Source organism: Triturus cristatus, chromosome 3_2, assembly GCF_964204655.1.
Source record: "Triturus cristatus chromosome 3_2, aTriCri1.1, whole genome shotgun sequence".
In the NCBI taxonomy this organism is placed as follows: Eukaryota; Metazoa; Chordata; class Amphibia; order Caudata; family Salamandridae; genus Triturus; species Triturus cristatus.
Window position 1 is genome coordinate 699,886,209 of NC_140584.1, and position 22,244 is coordinate 699,908,452.

Genomic DNA, 22,244 nt, shown 5'->3' on the forward strand with positions numbered 1-22,244 from the left:
ATTCAAACAGTCGCCCCCAGTAAAGGATCTGGGTTAAATCCATCGTTCTTTTGCCCCCTACGCAACCCCAGTTTGGACCCAGCCATATGCAAATCAGTCTTGACCCTGTGCCTCATGGGAACAGTCCAGACTGAACTGCCAAGCAAGGTCCTCCCTGGACTGGAAGCTAGCATCCTGGGACCGGTTTCGGGGTATGTAACCCTTCATCAGCCAAGCTAGCTTGAATTCAGTGGCACAGTGAGCAAGGGACCCACGTCTCGGCATACCCGTCCCACTTAGGGGGAAAACTGTAACTGCAACCAATGATGGACAGAATGCTGAATGATTCAAACATTCTCCCCCAGTCAAGAGATCTGGGTTAAATCCATTGTTCTTTTGCCCACTACGCCACCCCTGTTTGGACCCAGACATATGCAAATCAGTCTTGACCCTGTACCTCAGGGGAACAGTCCAGCCTGAACTGCCAAGCCAGGCCCTCCCTGGACCCGAAACAAGCATCCTAGGACCGGTTGTGGGGTATGTCACCCTTCATCAGCCAGGCTAGCTTGAATTCAGTGGCACAGTGAGCAAGGAACCCACGTCTGGGCATACACGTCCCACTTAGGGTGAAAAGTGTAACTGCAACAAGTGATGGACGGAATGCTGAATGAGTCAAACATTCTCCCCCAGTCAAGAGATCTGGGTTAAATCCATCCTTCTTTTGCCCACTACGCCACCCTAGTTTGGACCCAGCCACATGCAAATCCGTCTTGACCCTGTGCCTCATGGGAACAGTCCAGACTAAACTGCCAATCCAGGTCCTCCCTGGACTGGAAACATGCATCCTAGGACTGGTTTCGGGGTTTCACCCCTCATCAGCCAGGATAGCTTGACTACAGTGGCATGGAGAGCATGGGACCTACGCCTGGGCATACCCGTCCCACTCGGGTGACAAATGCAAAAACAGCATCCTGGGATCGGTTTTGGGGTATGCTCAGACGTGGGTCCCTTGCTCACTGTACCACTGGATTCAAGCTAGCCTGGCTGATAAAGGGTATTACCCAGTCCGCCACGACTAGACAACCACAGCTATCGCTTTATGCTTTTAGGCACTATTTTCACTTAAATCCTTAAAATTGCATATCTCTGCTTCTACTGATTGAATCTTTGTTGTTTTGGTCTCAAATAATTTATTACATTTTGCTCTATGTTTCTAAATTGGTGTAACATTTTTCTTGTGTTGTGATTTTACTTTATTACTGTTTGTGTGTTGCATACATACTTTGCACATGCCTCTAAATTAAGCCTGACTGCTTATGTGCCATGCTACCAGATGATTACGGACAGGTTAATTTAGAGTTGGTCAGAGTTTCACCGTGACAAGAATTGTGGTTTCTAATTGAGTAGGGTATCATCCCTCAACAAGTAACCCTATTTCCTACAGGCGCACATACAAATGCATATGCAGCCTACCTGTCTTTTTTCTTTCGTCATTATTAGAATGTCAGCCGAAAAATAGAGTTTGCTGGTGATTCAGGACTCAGAATGGTACGAGAACATCACCTTTCTAGTTCCATATGCAGTGCACATTTCACCAGGAAAGTTCTGGCAACGTACCCAGGTGGAATGAGGAAAAACATTCAGGAATTGGTGCATAGGCACGATTTCCAAAGCGGTTTCCCATTCTTGCGCTATTATAATTCTACATATAGAACGTTATGCCTCTTTTAATCTTAAGATATTTCGAAAAGGTACAGTATAGTACCAGGAGATATACCAAAGCCCCTGCCCGTCCCCCCACATCCATACATTCACAGCAATACATTACAAGGGATACTGTTCTGCCTTCTATTTGTGGTGCATTTACTATAATGTTATTGTTTTTTTGTATCTACAATAGGGAATGTCAGAAAAGAGAGCTGTATTCGATTTATGTAGACTTTTGTAATACAACACAGGGCAAATAGGAGACTTATATTTTCAAAGACACTCGTATTCAGAGCAGTGAGAGAATAATTTCATATATGCCACATATAGCAATTGCTGTGGTGACTATAGTAGTTACAGCATCAGGGTAATTGCGTTTATACTAATGTGTCGAATTGATAAACATTTGTAAAGATGTGGTATACAAAAGGCCCCTTTGCCGGTGATACCATTTCTATGCATCATCGATGCAGATGTGAAAGTTCGAATGTCCTTGGGTGAATGTGACTGGTGTTCCTTTTCATATACTTTAAACGTAATGGTCCTAGACATTAACCATTGATGAAGATGCTTTCTTTTTTATAGCTGAAATTTCCTTCTGAAAATGAAGAGGTTTTACTACTTCGATCCATCATCGATGTAAACCTTCCTAAGTTTTTAGCCCATGATTTGCCACTTTTTGAGGTAAGCAATTCTCGACAGGTAATATACAATATTTTAACAAGCCATAAATAGTTGCATAAAAACCCTGACCAATAACATCATACAGTTTGCTTGTAAGAAAACACATGGAACTCAATAAGGATTTGAGATAAAATGCGTGGAAAATAGATATCCCTACACGATATCAACTGTAAAAAAGCAGTTTTTTAAAAGTATATCAATCTTACTTTCAAACGGAAAGATGGTTAGGGGCGTAGCTATAAACAGCGTAGCAGGTGCAATGGCACAGGGTTAAAGGTGTGTGACGGGTCCATTCTCTGTTTTCACCGTCAGGAAATATCACCCTAGCCCAATGGAAGCGTTATCAGGTGTATTGAGAGCATATGTGGGAAATGGATTATCACAGAATTGCACGTGTTATCGGCATTGGTTTGCATCAATTTGAATGACCTTTGGATGCCAACCGGGGCTATCAGTTCCTGGCCACTCAAATTAAAACGAGACAAATCAGTTGCCACTTCCAACTTTTTCATCTTATCGTCTTAAATAAGAAATGTGGCACATGTAGCCTTGCTAATATTTCTATATCACTACTTCAAGGGTAGCCGTCACCTGTTATGCCTAGCCTTGTGCTTGCCAATATCTAGCTCAACAATGGGGGTCTCGAACAAATAAGTTCCGTATTCTCACTTCCACAACCAATCTAGCACAATGTTCTCCCTCGCTGCCCAAACTATTCTTAACATTTCGGAGCAAACTACCTCTACCGTGGAAACGTAATTTCAGAACTGTTTTGGTTGTTTTTTAGTATCCGCAGATTAATACTGGGAATGCATTTCGTCCATTGCTTTCTGCTGGCTTTGTGGTTTGTAACTCACAGTTGCTTCCTTTCTATTTGCTGGCTTTATTTGTTTTAGGCTTTCCAAATTGAGTTTGTCCCTCCTGTGGAGCATAATTTATTAACTGAATTGTCCGGTGTACTCGCTTTCTGTAAACCGGCTTTTAAAGCTTGTTATCTTATCACATTTGCTGTGCATTCAAACACAGAGGTCAGATGTCAGATTCTGTCTTCTGAGGGAACTTGGTCTTCTCTTTTCTTTCTCTGACTTCAAAGTAATAGAATTTATATGACAGTCTTGATGGGTACTCATGTGAGAGGAGAGGCTGCAGGATGTTATTTTTTCTAGCCCACAACAAAAATGAACTGTGCTGATATTTCAGAATATATCGGAATTGGGAAAGTACAAATTCAGCACTTTTTTTTGTAATTATAAATTGTGGTGGAAATAAATATATGAATATGATCAAAACACATCAATACACAAGGTGATGACTGTTCCACACATTATCATTTGTGCGCTGTCAATCTGTAAGTCTGGGTAAATGTAATAGTCATTTCAACTGAAAATGTTTTATCTGTAATGGCAGTGCACTACCACACCATGCATACTCCACACTGTGCCACACCACTTTACACCACTCCACTCTACAACACTCTACTCCACTATGCCCTTCCAATACGTCACCCTACGAGTCTACACCACTCCACTCTACGCCTCTCCAGTTTACCCTACTCCACTCCAAAATACCCAACTCTACTCCACCTAATCTATCACACTCCAACTCAGTCTACCCCACTCCACTTCAATCTACCCCACTTCACTACAATGTGCCTCACATCACTCAATCTACCCCAATCTACTCCACTCCAATCTAACCTAATCCACTCCAATCTACCCCATCTAATCTGCACCACTCCAATCTACCCCAATATACTCCACTCCAATCTACCCCACTCCAATCTATCCCACTCCAATCTATCCCAATCCACCCCACCCCTTCTCCAAACTACCCCAAACCATCCCACTCCACACCGGTCTAGCCCACTCCACCCAAATCTACACCAACCTATACCACTCCAATCTACTACAACCTACCCCACTCAAATCTACCGCAATCTATCTCACTCTAGTCTACCCAAATCTACCCCACTCCAATCAACTCTACCCCACTCCTTTCTAATCTGCTTCAATCTACCCCACTCCAGTCTATCCCAATATATCCCAATCCACCCCACTCCAGTCTACCCCACCCTACTCCCAACCCCACTCCAATCTATCCCACCCCACTCCACCCCAATGTATCCCACTCCAATCTACTCGACCCCAGTTCAATCTACCTCACTTGACTCCAATCTACGACACTCCACTCTTCCCGAATTTGCCCACTCTACGACCCCACTCCACCCCAATGTATCCCACTCCAATCTACTTGACCCCAGTTCAATCTACCTCACTTGACTCCAATCTAACCCAATCTACGACACTCCACTCTTCCCGAATTCGCCCACTCTACCCCAATCTACCCCACTCCACTCCAATCTACCCCACTCCACTCCAATCTACCCCACTCCACCCCAATCCACCCCACTCCATCCCAATCTACCCCACTCCACCCCAATCTACACCACCCTTCCCCACTTCAATATATCCCAACCCCACTGTACCCCGCTCCAATCTACCCCACCCACTTAAATTCACCCCACTCTGCCCCAATCTACTCTACCCTACTCCAAACTACCCCAGTCTACCCCACTCCAACCTACTCCACTCTAATCTGCCCCAATCCATACCACTCCAATCTACCCCAATCCAACCTACTCCACACCAATCCACCCCACTCAACTCCGATCTGCACAACTCTATCCCAATCTACGCCACTCCACTCTACCCCACTCCATCCCAATCTACCCCAATCCACCCCAATCTACCCCACCCTTCCCCACTCAATATACCCCAACGCCACTATACCCCCTCCAATCTACCCCACCCCACTTATATCTATCCTAGTCCACTCCAGTCTGCCCCAATCTACTCTACCCTACTCCAAACTACCCCAGTCTACCTCCTTCAACCTACTCCACTCTAATCGATACCAATCCATACCACTCCAATCTACCCAACCTACTCCACACCAATTCACCTCACCCCACTCAACTCCAATCTGCACAACTCCACTCCAATCTACCCCCCTCCACCCCAATCTACCCTGCTCCACCCCAATCTACTCCACACCGCTCCAATGTACCCCACTTCAATTTACCCAACTCCATTCCAATTTACCCTACTCCACACTCAATTCCAATTTAACCTACTCCACTCCACTCTACCCCACTCCACTCTGACCCACTCCAATCTACCACAATCTACCCCCACTCAACTCCAATCTATCCCACTGCACTCCACTCTACTCCACTCCAATCCAATCTACCCCACTCCAATCTACCACAATCTACCCCACTACTCCTCCCAACCCCACTCCAATCCATCCAATCTACCCCACTCTGCTAGACACCGATCTACACACTCCACACCACTCTACCACACTCCGCTCTACCACACACCACTCTACCTCAATCTAACTCACTTAGTTCCACCCCACTCTACCTCGTTCCACTAAAGCCCAATCTACCCCCTCCAAACTACCCCACCCCATGCCACTAACCTTTAGCAATTCTGAACAGCAGCACACTGGTGTACAACATGGCTAAAACGCATTGCCAAAGCCAATAGCTCTCGCATAGCGATTCGGCTTGTTAAGAAATGCAAAATGGCTTTGTACATCTGGCCCTTTGTGCTAAAGAAACACATTGCTTGATTTATATGGACTAAAACTTGCTTAATCTTTTAAAAGTGATATTTGATTTGTGTATGTTGGATTTTTCTCGTTTTGGTTTTGTTTTATTCAGATAAATATTGGACACTTTTCTTAAATGGTGTGGGCTCCTTTTGTGTGTGTGTGTGTGTGTGTGTTTGCGTGTCCGTGTCTGTGTACGTGTGTGCACACACACACAAATACTTTACACGTTGCCTCGGAGAAAAGTCTGACTGCTCGTACCCAGTTACCAAGGTGGGTGAGCAGGAGATATCTGAGCTGTTAGTCTCCCTTACCCTGACAAGATTGAGGGTCCCTACTTGGACAGGGTGCAGACCCCTGCCAACTAGAGACCCCATTTCTAACAATGAGTATCAATCCTCATGCGTTTGGCTGTTAGTAATCTTTTCCTTGAGCACGTGTAATTATATTTCATTGAAGTGGGCTTTGTCTCTGAGCTTGTGGGTCATTCTGATTGAAACGTTAATGCATACAGAAAGCATTCACACATATTATCTTATTCTAATCCTTCAAACCCTAGAAGATGCTGGTAATAATACAGATGGTAAGTCCCCATTTTGTGTTTTCACAGGGTATCACATCAGATCTGTTTCCGGGCGTGAAGCTGCCCAAGGCAGATTACACCGTCTTTATGGAGGCAATCAAAAACAACTGCGACCAAATGAATTTACAAATGACCGACTTCTTTGTTGACAAGATTTTGCAGATTTACGAGATGATGATTGTGCGTCATGGTTTTATGATTGTTGGAGAGCCATTTGGCGGTAAAACAGCTGCATATCGAGTTTTAGCAGCAGCTTTAGGTGACATCTGTGAAAAGGTACGTATACATTAAACTTGAAGTGGAGTTCTACAAGCAGTTTTGAAATGTTGTGGAAATGCGCAAGGCCGATGAATGCTACAGTTTCCTAACTAAAGACATTTCAATAGTTTTAAGGCTCTAAAGTATCTGAGACAGAAGCAAACTCGACACAAACAGCAATTTATAGTTATTTTCCAAAACATTTATATGTTTTGGCACATATGAAATTGTGTTTCAGTTTTAGTTCATCATGCAGCTGTTTGCGCAGTCAGATATAGGTGGAACCGGGAATATCTGCTTCACCTTGATACATTGAATGTTTCCTCCAGCTGAAGAAGTTTCATGGTAAAACATATAAATATACATGATCCTTCTGAGTCCTCCTTCAAATACCCCAGCTACTGTACTGCCATGTCGCTTGGTCCAGATACTTAGGACACAGAGTGTCACACTCGACCGAGCTGATGGGTTCCCCTGGGCCCTTTCCTGAACCTCAGTCGTGAAGCTTCTGGAATGAGTTAAGGAGCCCACCAGCTGTTCTACCCGGCATCTAAAAATTCTTATTGCCTTGCCTTTTCTGTTTTTTGCTCCGAAACCGAGTATCATGCTTTTTATATCCTGCCACTGGCAAATAATATGATGTTGCAGACACAGTGATTTAGTCGTCGTATTGCGTATTAAGGAATTCTTCATGATAGCCTAATTTGAGAAAACTTGAAGCTGCTATAACCGTGGCTTCACTCGCGAACAAGACTTCAACCTCCACAAACACACTGACTCAGCAAGTTTTACATGGTGAAGATCAAGAGCGCAATTAACTACGTGAGGCCCAATTTTCACCGATTTGTAATCCTGTTTGAGTGCGAACTGGAGTTTGTTCACAAAACCGGAATATGTCCTTTGTTGTAATTGAGGCCATAGGGTACATAAGGGGCACAATCTCTCTCACCTGTGCATTAATGAAGAGTTTCATGCCGTGGTCTTCTAAAGGCTTAACTCCTTTCTCACAAGGATCCCTAAAATGAATCTTGTTCCTGGGATGTCACTCCCTGATTAATGTCGAGGAGCAAAACATCTGAGCTCGTCACACCTGTGTGCATCTCTTGGCAATGGCATCCCGTTGATGAAAGATGCATCTATAACATGGCTTGCTCAGTCCACAAGATTTTACACTCGGGGGCCTGATGAGTAAAACAAGCTCGTTGTACCACAATGTTTGCATTGCCCTGTGATCTGCCTCTCCATTTGCAGTTCGAGAAAATGTACAAAGCCCTAATGCAAACAGACAGGTCATAAAAATTGCAAACCTCCCTCCTCAGTAATATTAATGTGGTGAGAATCAGATTGCGCCTCCTTTCGGTCTGTTGCAATAAAAAAGTAAAATGAGTATTCTATGGCTGGCATTGGTGGGAGCATACAGTGGATCCAAGGGCTGCTGGGTGAGGCCAGCAGTAGTTGAGATACCGGAGACCACACTCCGAAAGTAGATGCTTTCCATCACGGACAGCCTGCGCTTTGTGAATCTGACACCTCCTTCCTTAAGGAGATGCTTTGGCATCAGTAGTTTATCACTACAATTACAGTTACAAAGCATTGAGATGTGTCATTGCAGTTATACGGAGGGTATGCCCCTTTCACACCCCTTCCTTCCTAATCGCTGTGTTGTAAAGTGCACATTTGAAATAGCAAAGACACTTCATACTAGCAGGGTATGCCTCTCCTATTCACAGTGTGTCTCTGGTACATTACAACTTGTAGTCGTGAACCCAATGATTTTGTGAATTGCAGTCTTCGTGAATACAAAACCACAGGGCGTACTGGCTCCTCACTTCCTCATTATCTGACGCAGAAAATGAAAATTGCAAGGTGAGCTCAATCCCCGCACAGCATGAAATCTTTACTTTTTAAAAAAAAGTTTAGTCTTTTTATTGAAGCAATAAAAGATATATACATGAATTACGCCAAACCGGTCCATTAATTAGATTAGATACAATAAAGAAAATAGGTAATTTAATTCATGCTAACATCGAGAATAGAGACAATACTTTTGAACTTATAACTGGACTGAACCGAGGGTAGTCTAAGGAAAATTATAACGAAATAGCTAAAGGGAGAGCAAATTTAAGAGAAAGAGAGGAAATAGGGAAGAAAGAGAGAAGAAGAGGAGAAAACTGTAAACTTTGTAATGTATAAAAAAGAGCTTCCATAAAACCAAGCTTAAGCACATTATATGATAAAAACAACAATATAGTCAATGGAGAAATATGCAAATCAATAACCTATAATCAATGTATTAGAATGCAGTAGGTAATTTTGCTGTATTTCTTGCACGCAAAGTCCGATATCGAGTCAGGGGCTCCCACGGTTCTTCATGTTTTGCCGGTAAAGATGCAGAATGTAAATTACAGCGATTAAGACATCGGTGGTGACAAACGAAGTTTCACCTCTCTTGAAGGGTTATATTATCTGTAGATTTCTAATTAGAGGTAATTACCTGGAAGCCAGTCGCAATCAACAGATGGATTAGTTTGCAAATTATTTTATTCTGATGTCATATATTACTCAACGCACCAAGAAGCAAAACTACAATGGAGAATGCGGTGTGAACATCAATGATGTCCCTTATTCTTGTTCATAGCTGCTCCCATAAAAGAGACCGCGCTTACGACAGAAGAAGAATATGTGACGGTAGGTACCAGGTTTGGCATTACAACATCAGCAAGTATCCTTTTTGAGCAATTTTAGTTTAAACAGATGTTCTGGTGTGTGACAGACTCTGTTATAAAAGTATTATAGAGTTTGAGTCAGGATGTGCAGTAGAATGAATCTTCTCCCATGATTTCTGCCAAATTTGTATTGGCCAACTGGAGAGCAAATCAGATTCCCGTAAAAGTTCCAGCATGGAATTAGGTCTATCTAATGGAAGTGTTATTAGTTTTATATATATCAGTGCCGCCTTGGAAGTAGGGATGATAGGTCCATGGGAGGATTGGGGACCACGCCCCTGAATGGAAGAGGTAGCAAGTGAAACCAGTGTGGGAACGAGCAAATATTTCAAATCAGATATTTTTTTAGATGGTTCAGGAAAAGGTTGAAAGAAGAGGCAAGAGTAAATCTACCCTTATTTAACCAATTCTGCCATAAGAATGATTTGCAAGGGGGTCACCTGAATTTTTGGTCCCTGGCTTGGCGGCCATCCAGGGAAACCTACCAAACCCAGACGTTTCTGAAAACTAGACACCTGGGGGAGACCAGGGAGGTGAGATGTGGATCCCACAAATTGTACTTACCCAGAATCCCCTGCAAATCTCACATTTAGAATGTAAGGGAAATGTGATTTCTTTTTTCTGCTACATTTGAGGTTTGCAGGGTATTCTGGGTAAGAAAACATTGGGGGATCCATACAAGCCACACCTCCCTGGACTCCCCCGGGTGTATAGTTTACAGAAATGTCTAGGTTTGGTAGCTTCCCCCAGATGGCTGCCCAACTTGGGACCAATAAATGCAGATGACCCCCTTTTAAAACCAGGTCATTTTCTGATAGATAATTTTGATGTCTCCACAATACGCTTTTGGCCCTTCCCTGTCGCAGGCACTTGGCCTACCCACACAAGTGAGATACCATTTTTATTGAGATGCTTGGGGGAATGCCAGGTGGATGGACATTTTTGGCTCCGCACAGATTCCAGAGCTTTCCGTCACAGAAATATGATGAAAATGTGTTTTTTAAGTTAAAGTTTGATGTTTGGAAGGGATTCTGAGTAAAAGCATGTTGTGAGAGCCATGCAAGTCAGCCCACTCTGCATACACCTATGTGTCTAGTTTTAAAAAATGTGCAGGTTTGCTACATTTCCCTTTATGCCGGCTGAGCTAGTGCCGAAAATCCACATCGAGGCACATAGCAAAAAAAGGGTACATTTTCAGTGGGAAAATGTGATGTGTCCACTTTGAGTTTTGGGCCATTTCCTGTCGCGAGGACGAAGCCTACCCACACAAGTGGCATGTATGTGGGTGTAAAGCCAAGAATTCCTCTAGGATAAAGTCAACCACATTACCTGAAGTGAGAGAATGTGGGACCCTGTCTTGGTCTTGAGATCGACACCCCGTAAGGGATGTCAGACCACTGCGAGCTGGAGTGTTTGCATGCAGGAACCTCAGCGTCTCGCGTCAGTGTGTCAGCTTGGAAGTCCTTTTCTCCTCTGACTACCTCAGCAAGATGTGGTGCATATATATCCATAGTGATACCCCCTGGGGATATACCTTGCTGTGTCATGTTGGACTCAGATGACGGAAGGAATGACCCTTATATATAGTTATTATGCAGGAGATGGTAGGCCTGCTGTGATTCCAAGAATCCTCATGCATAATGAATGAGGCTTAAGCTTTTCGGAGAAATCCCCATGTCATCTTCAGACAGTACCATAACTAGGTAAGAGGTCAGTACTAAGAACCTTTATGTATTGTAATGTTAGGTGAGAATATAGGTGAAAGGTTAGGTGACTACCTGAGCCTATTGCGGTACCTATATGGAACATAACAGAACCTCCCTATGCTAAGATTTTAATCAGACACCTTCAAATGTGCATGTAGCTCTTCAAAGCAGTGAGGAAGAGATGTTTTTGGTATGGAGATAGTAGGAAGAATGTAATCCGCATATTCTGCACATTTAATGTGTACTTTATTTAGCTGAAAACCAGAAAAGGCATCAGAATGCTTCAGCCTATATAAGAAAGGCTCAAGTACTAGAATAAACAGCAAGGACGATAGAGGGTGACCCTGCCTTGTACCTTTGTGAAGATGGGAGTATGAAGATTGTACTCCATTGGCCAGGACATAAGAACAAGGTGAGGACTATAATAAATAAAAAAGTTGGAGAAATCCTGGGCCAAACCCATGCCAATGAAGAGCGTGTATTACAAATTGCCAGTCAATCGGATCAAATGCCTTTTCAGCATCCACAGCTACAGCCGTCAGGGAGTGTTTAAGGTTAGTTACTTTACTGAGAATATTCAGAAAGACCTGTAAATTATCTACAATATTCCTATTTTTAACAAAACCTGACTGCTCAATGTCAAGTAGATCAGGGATGAAGTCATTAAGTCTGGGGGCTAGTGCTTTAGAGAAGATTTTACAGTCTGTATTTATCAGCGATAAGGGGTGGTAATTCTTGCATTGGGAGGGATCTGTGTTTGTTTTCCAGAATACAGCAAACCATAGCTTCTGTAAAAGAGCTAGATGATTTATTCAGTGAGAGAAAATGAGTAATTAGTTTAAATAACTTAGGAAAAAGTAATTTAGAAAACTGAAGGTAAAACTAGAACGTGAACCCAAATGGTCCAGGTGCTTTAACTATTGGAAGATGTTTTATTGCTGAGAACAATTCTTTCACTCATAATGGGTTCTCGAGAGCAGCCAGATCATTTTGTGAGGACTTGCATATTGAAAGGTGAGAGAAAAAAATAGTTGAGAGAATCCAAAAAGCGTGGATTCAGTGGTACTTAGGGTTTGGTAATAATCAACAAAACACTGAGCAATGTACGAATCATGAAATAGGTTGATGCCAAATTGATTTTTAAGTGATTTAATTAAAGAGTTTTCCTTTCTACATCTTAGGTAATTAGCTAACAGGGATCCAGTTTTATTTCTACCCCCATAATATATAGCATTGATCTTAAGGAGGGCTCCACACGCTTTCTACGTAGTTAATTTATTGAATTGAATCTTAGCTGCCATCAGTGCATATAGGTCAGTTTTATTATTCTTAGACGTGAAGTATTTGTGTTCTAATCGCTTGATTTCACTTGGGATGGAATCAGATTCTTACTTCATTGCTTTTTGTTTGTTAGAAACATAGCTAATAATGAATCCTCTGGAAGCAGCTTTAAATGAGCCCCAAACAAAGTGAAAAGAGGTCTCTCCTATATCATTAATCTCAAAATAATCATGAACAAACGCCTCATAAGAAGTGATGAAAGCTTTATTGGAAAGTAGATGGTTATTAGACCTCCAGCGGGATATAGGTGCGGTATCCGGTCCGGACAAACCTATGACCCAGTCCTGAGGCGGAAGCCGGGAGCTGGAGGTACTCTTATGATTGTTCTGTTTTAAAAACTGCTAATTTCGTCTTTCTGTGTGGTGTCACTGTTGTTTTGTGTTTTTAAATAACACGCACCCAAGCGCTTCCTCTGCCCTCGGCGCACAGCTGATTGAGAGCTGCCACGCTCTACCTCGCGCTTCTCAGCTGCCGCCATCATCCCAGGTGTGCGCGCTGACTCCGCCCCCTTTCAGGCCACGCCCCCTGCTGCCTGTATTTAAACCGCCGATTCCTGGCGATCTCAGACAAACCTATGACCCAGTCCTGAGGCGGAAGCCGGGAGCTGGAGGTACTCTTATGATTGTTCTGTTTTAAAAACTGCTAATTTCGTCTTTCTGTGTGGTGTCACTGTTGTTTTGTGTTTTTAAATAACACGCACCCAAGCGCTTCCTCTGCCCTCGGCGCACAGCTGATTGAGAGCTGCCACGCCCTACCTCGCGCTTCTCAGCTGCCGCCATCATCCCAGGTGTGCGCGCTGACTCCGCCCCCTTTCAGGCCACGCCCCCTTCCGTACCTAGATATGTGCCAGTACAGGAAGCGCAGCGGACGAGCGCAGCGGGAGCGCCGTTTGCACGCCGAAGGCGCGCCAAAGGCAAGCCCGTCTGGGCCCGTCCGGCCCCGGACGGCCCTAGGCCCCGTTACTCTGCCGGGTGGCCCTCCTGACCGAGTGACATATACAGCAGACACATTGCGCTCCCTTCGACCTAAGAACTTCCTTACCTGCTACCACACACTCACCGCAGGTAATGCTTTCTCGTTCTGTCCTCGATGCAATCCGACTCCCCCCCTGAAATCTACCACACTCCCTTTGAAGTTGGGACTTCTTAACTGCCGTTCCCTCCCCAAACATGCTACTGAAGTAAACCTTTTGATTCATAATCAGGATCTTGACCTACTGTTTTTAACGGAAACATGGCTATCAGATAACACCGACCCTGACGTCGTCGCGGCCCTACCCACTGGATACTTCTGCCAAGCTTTAAATAGACCTAAAGGGAGAGGAGGCGGGGTAGCTATAATTCACAGGGAACAATTCACCTGTAGGATGGCTAACGCTGGTATCGAGGACTGCGAGAGCGGCCAATTCTCCATCCAAATCTCCCCATCCCTTTCCCTGGCAGGGCTATTGATCTATCGCCCCCCAGGAGCCCCAGGCAATTTTATCAATTCCATATTCGAATCTGTATCACAATTAGCTTCCTCCACCTCCAACTTCCTTATACTAGGTGACCTGAATTTCCACTTCCTAGACCCCATGGATCGAGTAGCCTCGGATATTAGACACGACTTAACATCTTTAAAGATACATCTAGTGAATAACGAGCCTACCCATGAGAAGGGCCATTTACTGGACCCTATCCTCACCAATATAGCAGCGGTGACCACCAACCTACCTGTGACCCTACCATGGACGGACCATTTTCTGGTCCCTTTTTCCTGGGAAATCCCCAAACCTACTCTCTTAACCCCTAAAACCCAGGTTACCGACCGACAATGGCGCAAATTGTCACCGGAGAAATGGGCTGCTTCTCTTGCAGACTCCATTCCCGAGCTCTCCTTTGACCCCAACACGGCTGACAAACAATTTTGTGATTGGATCACTTCGTCCCTTGATACGATGCTTCCAAAAACCACCACCCTTAAACAGCCCAAGAGAATTTCCCCCGCTCTATGGTATACTCCAGAGCTTAAAGCTCTGCGCCAAGAGTGCAAAAAAACCGAACGCGCTTGGAGACGTGAAAAATCAGGAACCAATAAAAACACCTACTCTACCTCTCTTCTAAGCTACAAAATCGCTATTCGCAAAACCAAAAGCGCGTTTTATCAGAAGAGATTAGAAAAAGCGGGATGCTCCAGTAAGGAAGCATACGCCATCCTTAAAGAGCTCTCAAAACCCCCAGAACAAGGACTGGGACCTCCCTCCGACCCTAAAGCAGACCAGGACAAATGCCAAAAATTGGCTAAATTCTTCCATGACAAAATCCGACTTATTCTGGACTCAATTCCTCCCTCGAGCCCAGGGGAAGAAATTGTTTCCCAATACACGACTTCGTCCACCTGTCTGTCCACATGGGGCCAGGTCACAATAGACGAAGTGAGAAATACGTTCAACTCCATGAAGAGCGGCTCCCCTAGGGACCCTGCTCCTCTTCGGATCCTTAAGGAGGTAGCCCCCACCATCATCCCCTCCCTTACTCATTTGATTAATACCTCACTCCAACAAGGAGTCGTACCCTCGAGCTGGAAGAAAGCTGTGGTAAAAGCCCTACTGAAGAAACCTTCTCTCGATCCTGAGAACCTGGCGAACTACAGGCCCATTTCCCTACTCCCAGGAGTCAGCAAGATCGCGGAAAAATTAGTCAACAGGAAACTCTCGCAGTTTCTAGAGGCCAATAACAAACTAAAAAGTTCCCAGACGGGCTTCCGACCAGGGCAGGGCACGGACATCGCCCTCCTGGCAGCGGTAGAGGAGGCCAGAGCGCTACTGGATGGGGGAGGATCAGTGGCAGTGATCCTCCTCGACCTTAGCGCGGCGTTCGATACCGTCGACCATCAACTCCTTATCGAAAGATTGGCAAGAGTTGGAGTAGAAGGTACAGCCCTATCCTGGCTGTCATCTTTCCTGGCCCAACGGTCCTATCAGATTTGGGAGAAGAACGCCCGCTCCTCCGAAATGCCCCTCCAATGTGGTGTGCCTCAGGGCTCTTCCCTGAGCCCCACATTATTTAATATCTATATGTCCACATTGGAGGAGGTTATCACCCCATTCGGAGTGAGCGTCGTCAGCTATGCTGACGACACACAATTAGTGGTGTCTTTGTCCCATCCCAAACAACAGAAAGCTGATCTCTTTAACTGTCTTACGCAGGTTCATCGTTGGATGAATAGATCAGCCCTAAAACTAAACGGGACAAAAACGGAGGTCCTTATACTTGGTCCGAAAGGAACCCCACTCCCCCTGGATAGCTGGCCAGCCTGTCTAGGTCCTCTCCCTGACCCAAAAATAGAGGTGAAAAGCTTGGGAGTATGGATCGACTCCGATCTCTCATTTATTCCGCAAGCAAAGAAGGTAGCAGGGACCTGCTTCGGTCTTCTAAAATCTTTGAGGAAAGTCCTGCCCCTTCTTCCCCCTAAATCCCAAAAACTGCTAATCCAAGGTCTCATAATATCGAGACTAGATTACAGTAATGTGATTTATCTGGGCGCTCCCGAAGCGACCCTTAATAAATTGCAGAGAATTCAGAACACTGCTGCCCGGATCATCACAAACACCCCGGCCAGATCATCTGCTAAACCCGCTCTCAAACTCCTCCATTGGCTCCCCATAAGGGAGAGAGTCAAATTTAAGGCCCTGTGCCTGGTCCACAAAACGTTGCATAACCAAGGCCCCCCAATCCTCAGCAATTTTGTTACCCCTTACACTACCACTAGATCCCTCCGTTCTAACGCAGAAAACCTCATCAATACCCCGAGATTCAGGAAAGCCCGATCAGGAGGAAGACGCTTCTCGGTACAAGCTGCCCGTCTTTGGAATTCACTCCCCCATGACTTACGTCTTGAACCACAATATCTGCGCTTCAGGAAGCTGCTAAAAACACATCTCTTTCCCTAGCTTCCAGGCCCCCCCCTGTTTTGATTTCCCACCCTTCCTCTTTTTTGCTCTTAGCTCCCGGGCCTCAGTTTTGTTGAATCAGGGTTTTTAGCGCTGGGATACCTCCGGGTGACTATGCGCTTTATAAAAATAAATAATAATAATAATAATAATAATAGATCGGTACAAACAGGGGCATAGTTTGAAATCGAAATTGTTTATTCTAGTCTCTGATCCATGAGGGGCAGAGTAGAAGGAGAATTATTGAAGAGAGGGGCGTGCTAGTCTCTATAAATCCGAAAGGGCTTTGTGTGTGATAGCATACTTAAATGCTATGTGGGCATTATGAGGGAGAAATCTTGTGGATGAGTGTCGGTAAAGAGATGGGTCAGTAATTGGATTGCAACCACCACCAAGATAAAGTTTTCAGTCAAGGTTTGAGTGATCTATTAAGAAATAATCTTCCAAAAAGTGGTATCGGGTTGAGTAGGACCATAAACATTTAGAATAGTAAAAAGGATACCATCGATTTTAAGTTGTATCAAAACCCATCTACCCTCCCCATCATTTTCCTGGGTAACAAATGAAATACTTAGACCTTTATGACATAGGATGGATAACCTGTAGTTATGTTGTACAGAGAGGGAAAAGTAGAGTTCACCCACCCATTGTTTATAAGCTTGTTAATATCCGCTTCAATAAGGTGAGTTTCCTGAAGTAATGCGAGTTGACAATGTAATCTACATAAGTGAGACAATACACATTGGAGTTTAAGGGGATTTTGTCAAGCCTTTTACATTTCAAGTTGTTATTCTAAGTGGCATGCGAGAAAAAGTCATTAATGAACATCAAGGAAATATATAAGCTTAATAATACTGTATGAACGAAGTTTCAACTGTGAAATCAAAGAGGGAAAGGGGAAACATAATGAGAAGAGAAGTAAAGTAAAGAAAAGGAAAGGAAAGGAAAAAGAAAAGGGGGTGAAAACCCCATGAAAAATAAGCAAAACATAAAGGCAACACTGGAAGAAAGAACCTAAATTGCAATAATATCATTACATGAAAAATAGGACATCGAAAGGGATGAGGAGAGGGTGGAACACCTAACAAAAGATGGGACCAGACTCGGTTTCAGCGAACAAGCAAGGGAACACAGCAAACATTAAAATGAAAAACATCAGAAATAACTATTAGAGTGAAAAACACAGTAATGAAGAGGTAGTATGATAGTGAACAATTTATAGGAAGGTAGAATACAAGAGGATAAATAGCGTGCCATTAAACTTCCCATGGACTATGAGGGGTGGGAGGCAGTGCGAACGGCACACAATAATGAAGCAGAATGCACTAAGACAGGAGACAGATGCCATATAATACTTTGGAGCTGAAAAACAATGGGACAGCAGCAGGTCATACAGAGTACATAATACAAAAAAACACAGTACCTAAATAAAATAGAACATTTTGTTAGTAGAGAAACAAACCAATAAGGCTACAATAACAATCCTGTTTTTGCCACAGCACCAATTTCCATATCCTCAAGGCGATGCTGTTGAAGAAAGTCATGCAATTGAGCTGGGTCCTCAAAGGTTTAAGAGATCCCCTTAAAAAGTGATTAAAAAAAGCATGGATCAACAAGACTGTATCTGATATTCATGGATTTTAGTTGCAGACGAAGTTCAAGAAAACGTTTCTTCCTTGCAATCGCATTTGAAACATTCTGCAAGAAATAGATACTGTGACCAGACCATTGGAGAAGCCCTGCTTGTTTAGCCACAGAGAGGATGTGGATTAAATCAGTGTGCTGCAAAAAAAGGATAACAATGCCTCTAGGTCTGTGATGAGAAGCTGAGCAGATGGTTTGGGACCGTGGTGATGAGTTCTTCTGATTGATACATCTGCCAGTGGATTCCTCACCTTGTGAAAATCCCCTGCGCCAGCAACATTCGGAAACTTTTGTAGCAGTCCACGCCGATGAGGTCGAAGACGACGTCACAGAGACATTCCGCTCGCGACTCCGCTGACGTCACCGGCTCTATAAGAAGACCTTGTCAGTGTGATGACGTCACTTCCCTTTTTTCCGCGCTGTCGACGCCAACGGATTTCGGGAATTTCTCTCTGTAGCTATTCTGGTTACTTTGTTTTCTGCTGGTTTCTCTTTGTCTTCTGCCGCAAGATGAGTTCCAAGGCTCTTAAGGAGATGGAAGCAAAGCTTTTCATCGCGAGGATGAAGAAAGAAAAAAGAGGCCGGAGAAAATCGAGGTCAAGATCGAGGTCGGCGTCGAAGTCAACTTCGGGGCATGCTTCCAAATCCAGGAAGCATCAGAAGAAGAGGAGGCATTAATCTCGACGTCACTCGGATACGAATGCGGCTCTGAAATAGACATCGCCCTCCCGACGCCGTAAGGACCTTGTGTCTCCCCGCTCCGGATTCACCTATTGGCCTGTCGTCACCTGTGGCTTCACCAGAACATTCTCCGGCTCCATCTCGGGCTCCGGCTTCGTCCCCGGTTCCGTGTGAAGAGCCTCTGGCCCCGGGTGAGCCTTCGGCTCCGCTGATTCCACCGTCGGCGCCGATCGGCCCGAGTCCGATGATGCCTAAGCAATATCCTGCGTTTCCAGGACCAGGTCAGGACCCCACGCATTATCTTAATGCGATGTATGGAGTATATTCTCCAGAGCCATGTACCCCTCTGGTGCACCTTTGGGTCCTATGGGTCTTATGTCCTTCAGTTTGGGAGTTCCCCAAGCCTATCCTCAGGCTCCCTTTATGCCATTTTGTCCGGCGACACCGTCTTGGCATCTACCGGTGCCGAGGACATCGACGTCGCTCCCTTTTTCACCGGCGCCGACTCGACCTCGTTCGACGCCGGCTGCCCCTTTGGATCCACATTCGACGCCGCCGTCGGATTCGGTCTGGTTGTTCAGGCTGCATGTTCAAGAAAATCATCAGGTTCGTTTCCCCAGGTCCTGAGTGACAGGGAAGCAAAGAAACTGGATCAGTCGGCCAAAAAGGTCTTTTCTTCGGCCAGCATGGCCCTTAAATCAACAAATGCCACCTGTCTCTTGGGACGTTATATACATGCTCTCATGCACTCAGCAAAGCAGCTAGCCCCAAAACTATCAGAGGAGGATAGGGTTGGTTATAATGAGATCCTTTCAGATGCCCAGGCTGCGGCGCGTCAGGTGATCCAGAGTGGATTGGACGCTGCTGACTCGGTAGCAAGAGTCTTGGGACTTTCTGTTGCCACTAGGAGGAGTCCGTGGCTTAAGTCATCGGAATTTTCCCCTGATGTCCAGTCAACACTCTTGGACTTGCCTTTTGATGGCTCTGGTCTTTTTGCAAGAAAGCGGATGCTGCGCTGGAAAGATTTAAGGAGAGTAAGGCCACGGCTAAGTCTTTGGCCTTCAAACTCAGCCAAGAGGCTCATTCAAGAGGTACAGGGGCTTCGGAAGGTCTACCTTTCGTACATACAGACAGCCACAGCAGCAGCAGCAGCAGCAAAGCGCTCTGTATAAGGGATACAGAGGTAGAATCAGGGGTTGCACTCGTGGCCGACAGCTCTCCTCCTCCTCCTCCTCCTCAGCCCCTCCCACCAATGCAAAGCAGCCCTAGATCCAACATTCTGGATCATGTTGGTCCTGTGGGGGGCCGGCTTACCCATTTTCCACAAGATTGGGAATCGGTTACTACGAACCTTTGGGTTCTAGATCTTGTAGAAAATGGGTACGCCCTTCCCTTTCGGGAATTCCCTCCAAATTACCCTCCTTGCCAAAGTGCTTGCTCGGAGGACCACCTTCTTCTCCTGCAGGAGGAAGTCCTGACACTACTGAAAAAAGGTGCGATAGAGGTGGTTCCAGAGCGGGAAAGGGGTCAGGGATGCTACTCCCGGTATTTCCTGATTCCCAAAAAGGATGGCAGATTGCGTCCAATCCTGGACTTCAGGATCTTGAATCTTTTTTTGAAGCAAGAGAAGTTCAATATGCTCACCCTTGCGCAGGTTCTTCAAGCACTGCATCAGGAGGACTGGATGGTGTCGATCGACTTGCAGGATGCGTATTTCCATATCCCCATCCTGAAGTCACACAGGAAGTATCTCCGGTTTACGGTAGGGTCGCAACATTATCAGTTTGCGGTCCTTCCGTTTGGTCTTACTACTGCACCTCGAGTCTTCACCAAGTGATGGCAGTGGTGGCAGCCCATCTCAGAAGGTCAGGGATTTCAGTTTTCCCCTATTTGGACGACTTGCTGATCAAAGCAGAGTCTCCAGAGAGGTTGCTTCATCATCTGCAGGATACAACTCAGCTGTTGTACAAATTGGGTTTCTCGATAAACGTGCCCAAATCTCACCTGGTGCCCTCTCAGCGCAACCTGTTCATAGGGGTGGTACTGGACACTACTGTGTGTCGAGCATTCCCACCTCCACAAAGGATTCTCGACATACAGGAAATGATTCCCTTGTTTTACAATGGAGCGGTCGTTCCAGTCCTGAAGGTCCTTCGTCTGCTCGGTCTGTTCGCCTCCTGCATTCTGTTGGTCAACCAAGCAGGCTGGAGCATGAGGGCACTCCAGTGGTGCCTCCACAGGCAGTGGTATCAAGGAGTCTGTGAGGATCTCCAGAGAAGCTGCAGCGGATCTGTCTTGGTGGAGTGTGGAGGGCAATCTGTCTCAAGGAAAGCCCTTTCATCTTCCTCCTACCGTGGCCACAGTGATAACGGATGCATCCACTTTAGGGTGGGGTGCGCATCTGGGGGATCTGGAGATCAAGGGTCTTTGGTCTCCGGAGGAAAGGTTGCTTCACATCAACCTTCTGGAATTGCTGGCGATACGTTTGGCGCTCAAGGCCTTCCTCCTTTCCCTTCGCGGTCAGTCGGTTCAAGTCCTGACGGACAGCACTACCGCGATGTGGTATGTAAACAAGCAGGGAGGGGTGGGGTCGCATTTTCTCTGCAGAGAGGCTCTGCGTCTCTGGTCCTGGGTTCAGGATCATCAGATTTGTCTGATGGCAAATCATCTGGCCGGAGTTCTGAACGTGCGTGCAGACAGTCTCAGTCGGCAGTTCTCCGCCGACCACGAGTGGAGGCTTCATCCAGAGGTGGTTCGTCACGTCTTCTGGATGTGGGGAACTCCTCGGGTGGACCTGTTTGCCACTCACGAGAACGCTCACTGCCCGGCATTCTGCCGTCTCCAGTATCCGTTGCAGGGAGCTTTGGGGGATGCGTTTCAGTTGATTTGGGGCACTCAAATCCTTTACGCGTTTCCTCCCATACCCTTGATTCCTCGGGTTCTGAGGAAGATTCGCCAAGACCCGGGCCCAAGTTATATTGATCGCCCTGGATTGGCCAAGAAGGGTGTGGTATACAGATCTTCTCCACCTCTCCTCATGCCCTCCGCTCCGTCTCCCTCTCAGGGCTGACCTCCTCTCGCAGTCGGAGGGGCAGGTTCTTCACCCCCACCTCCAGAACTTACACCTTCATGCGTGGAGATTGAACGGGGCAACCTGAATTCTTTTTCTCTCCCACCATATGTGGTAGATGTGATTTTGTCTGCCAGACGTCATTCCACCAAATCTATCTATTCCTATAGGTGGTCTAAATTTGTTCTTTGGTGCGGAGAGAAATCAATTGACCCTTTGAGGGCTCGTTTATCTGACATTCTTCAGTTTGCTCTTTCTCTTGCCCAGCAAGGTTTTGCTGTAGCCACTGTGAAGGGATATCTTTCGGCCTTGTCGG

At 45.5% G+C, this 22,244-nt stretch overlaps 1 protein-coding gene across 2 annotated transcripts in view; it reads left to right on the forward strand.

Annotated features, from left to right (window-relative positions):
• DNAH7 (dynein axonemal heavy chain 7) overlaps positions 1-22,244 on the forward strand; it is a 1,967,826-nt gene that overhangs the window by 682,950 nt on the left and 1,262,632 nt on the right. For both annotated transcript variants that reach the window (XM_085648764.1, XM_085648765.1), the window contains exons 28-29: positions 2,272-2,370; positions 6,596-6,844. In XM_085648764.1, coding sequence (XP_085504890.1) covers positions 2,272-2,370; positions 6,596-6,844 — 348 coding nt within the window. The remainder of the gene's footprint in view (positions 1-2,271; positions 2,371-6,595; positions 6,845-22,244) is intronic.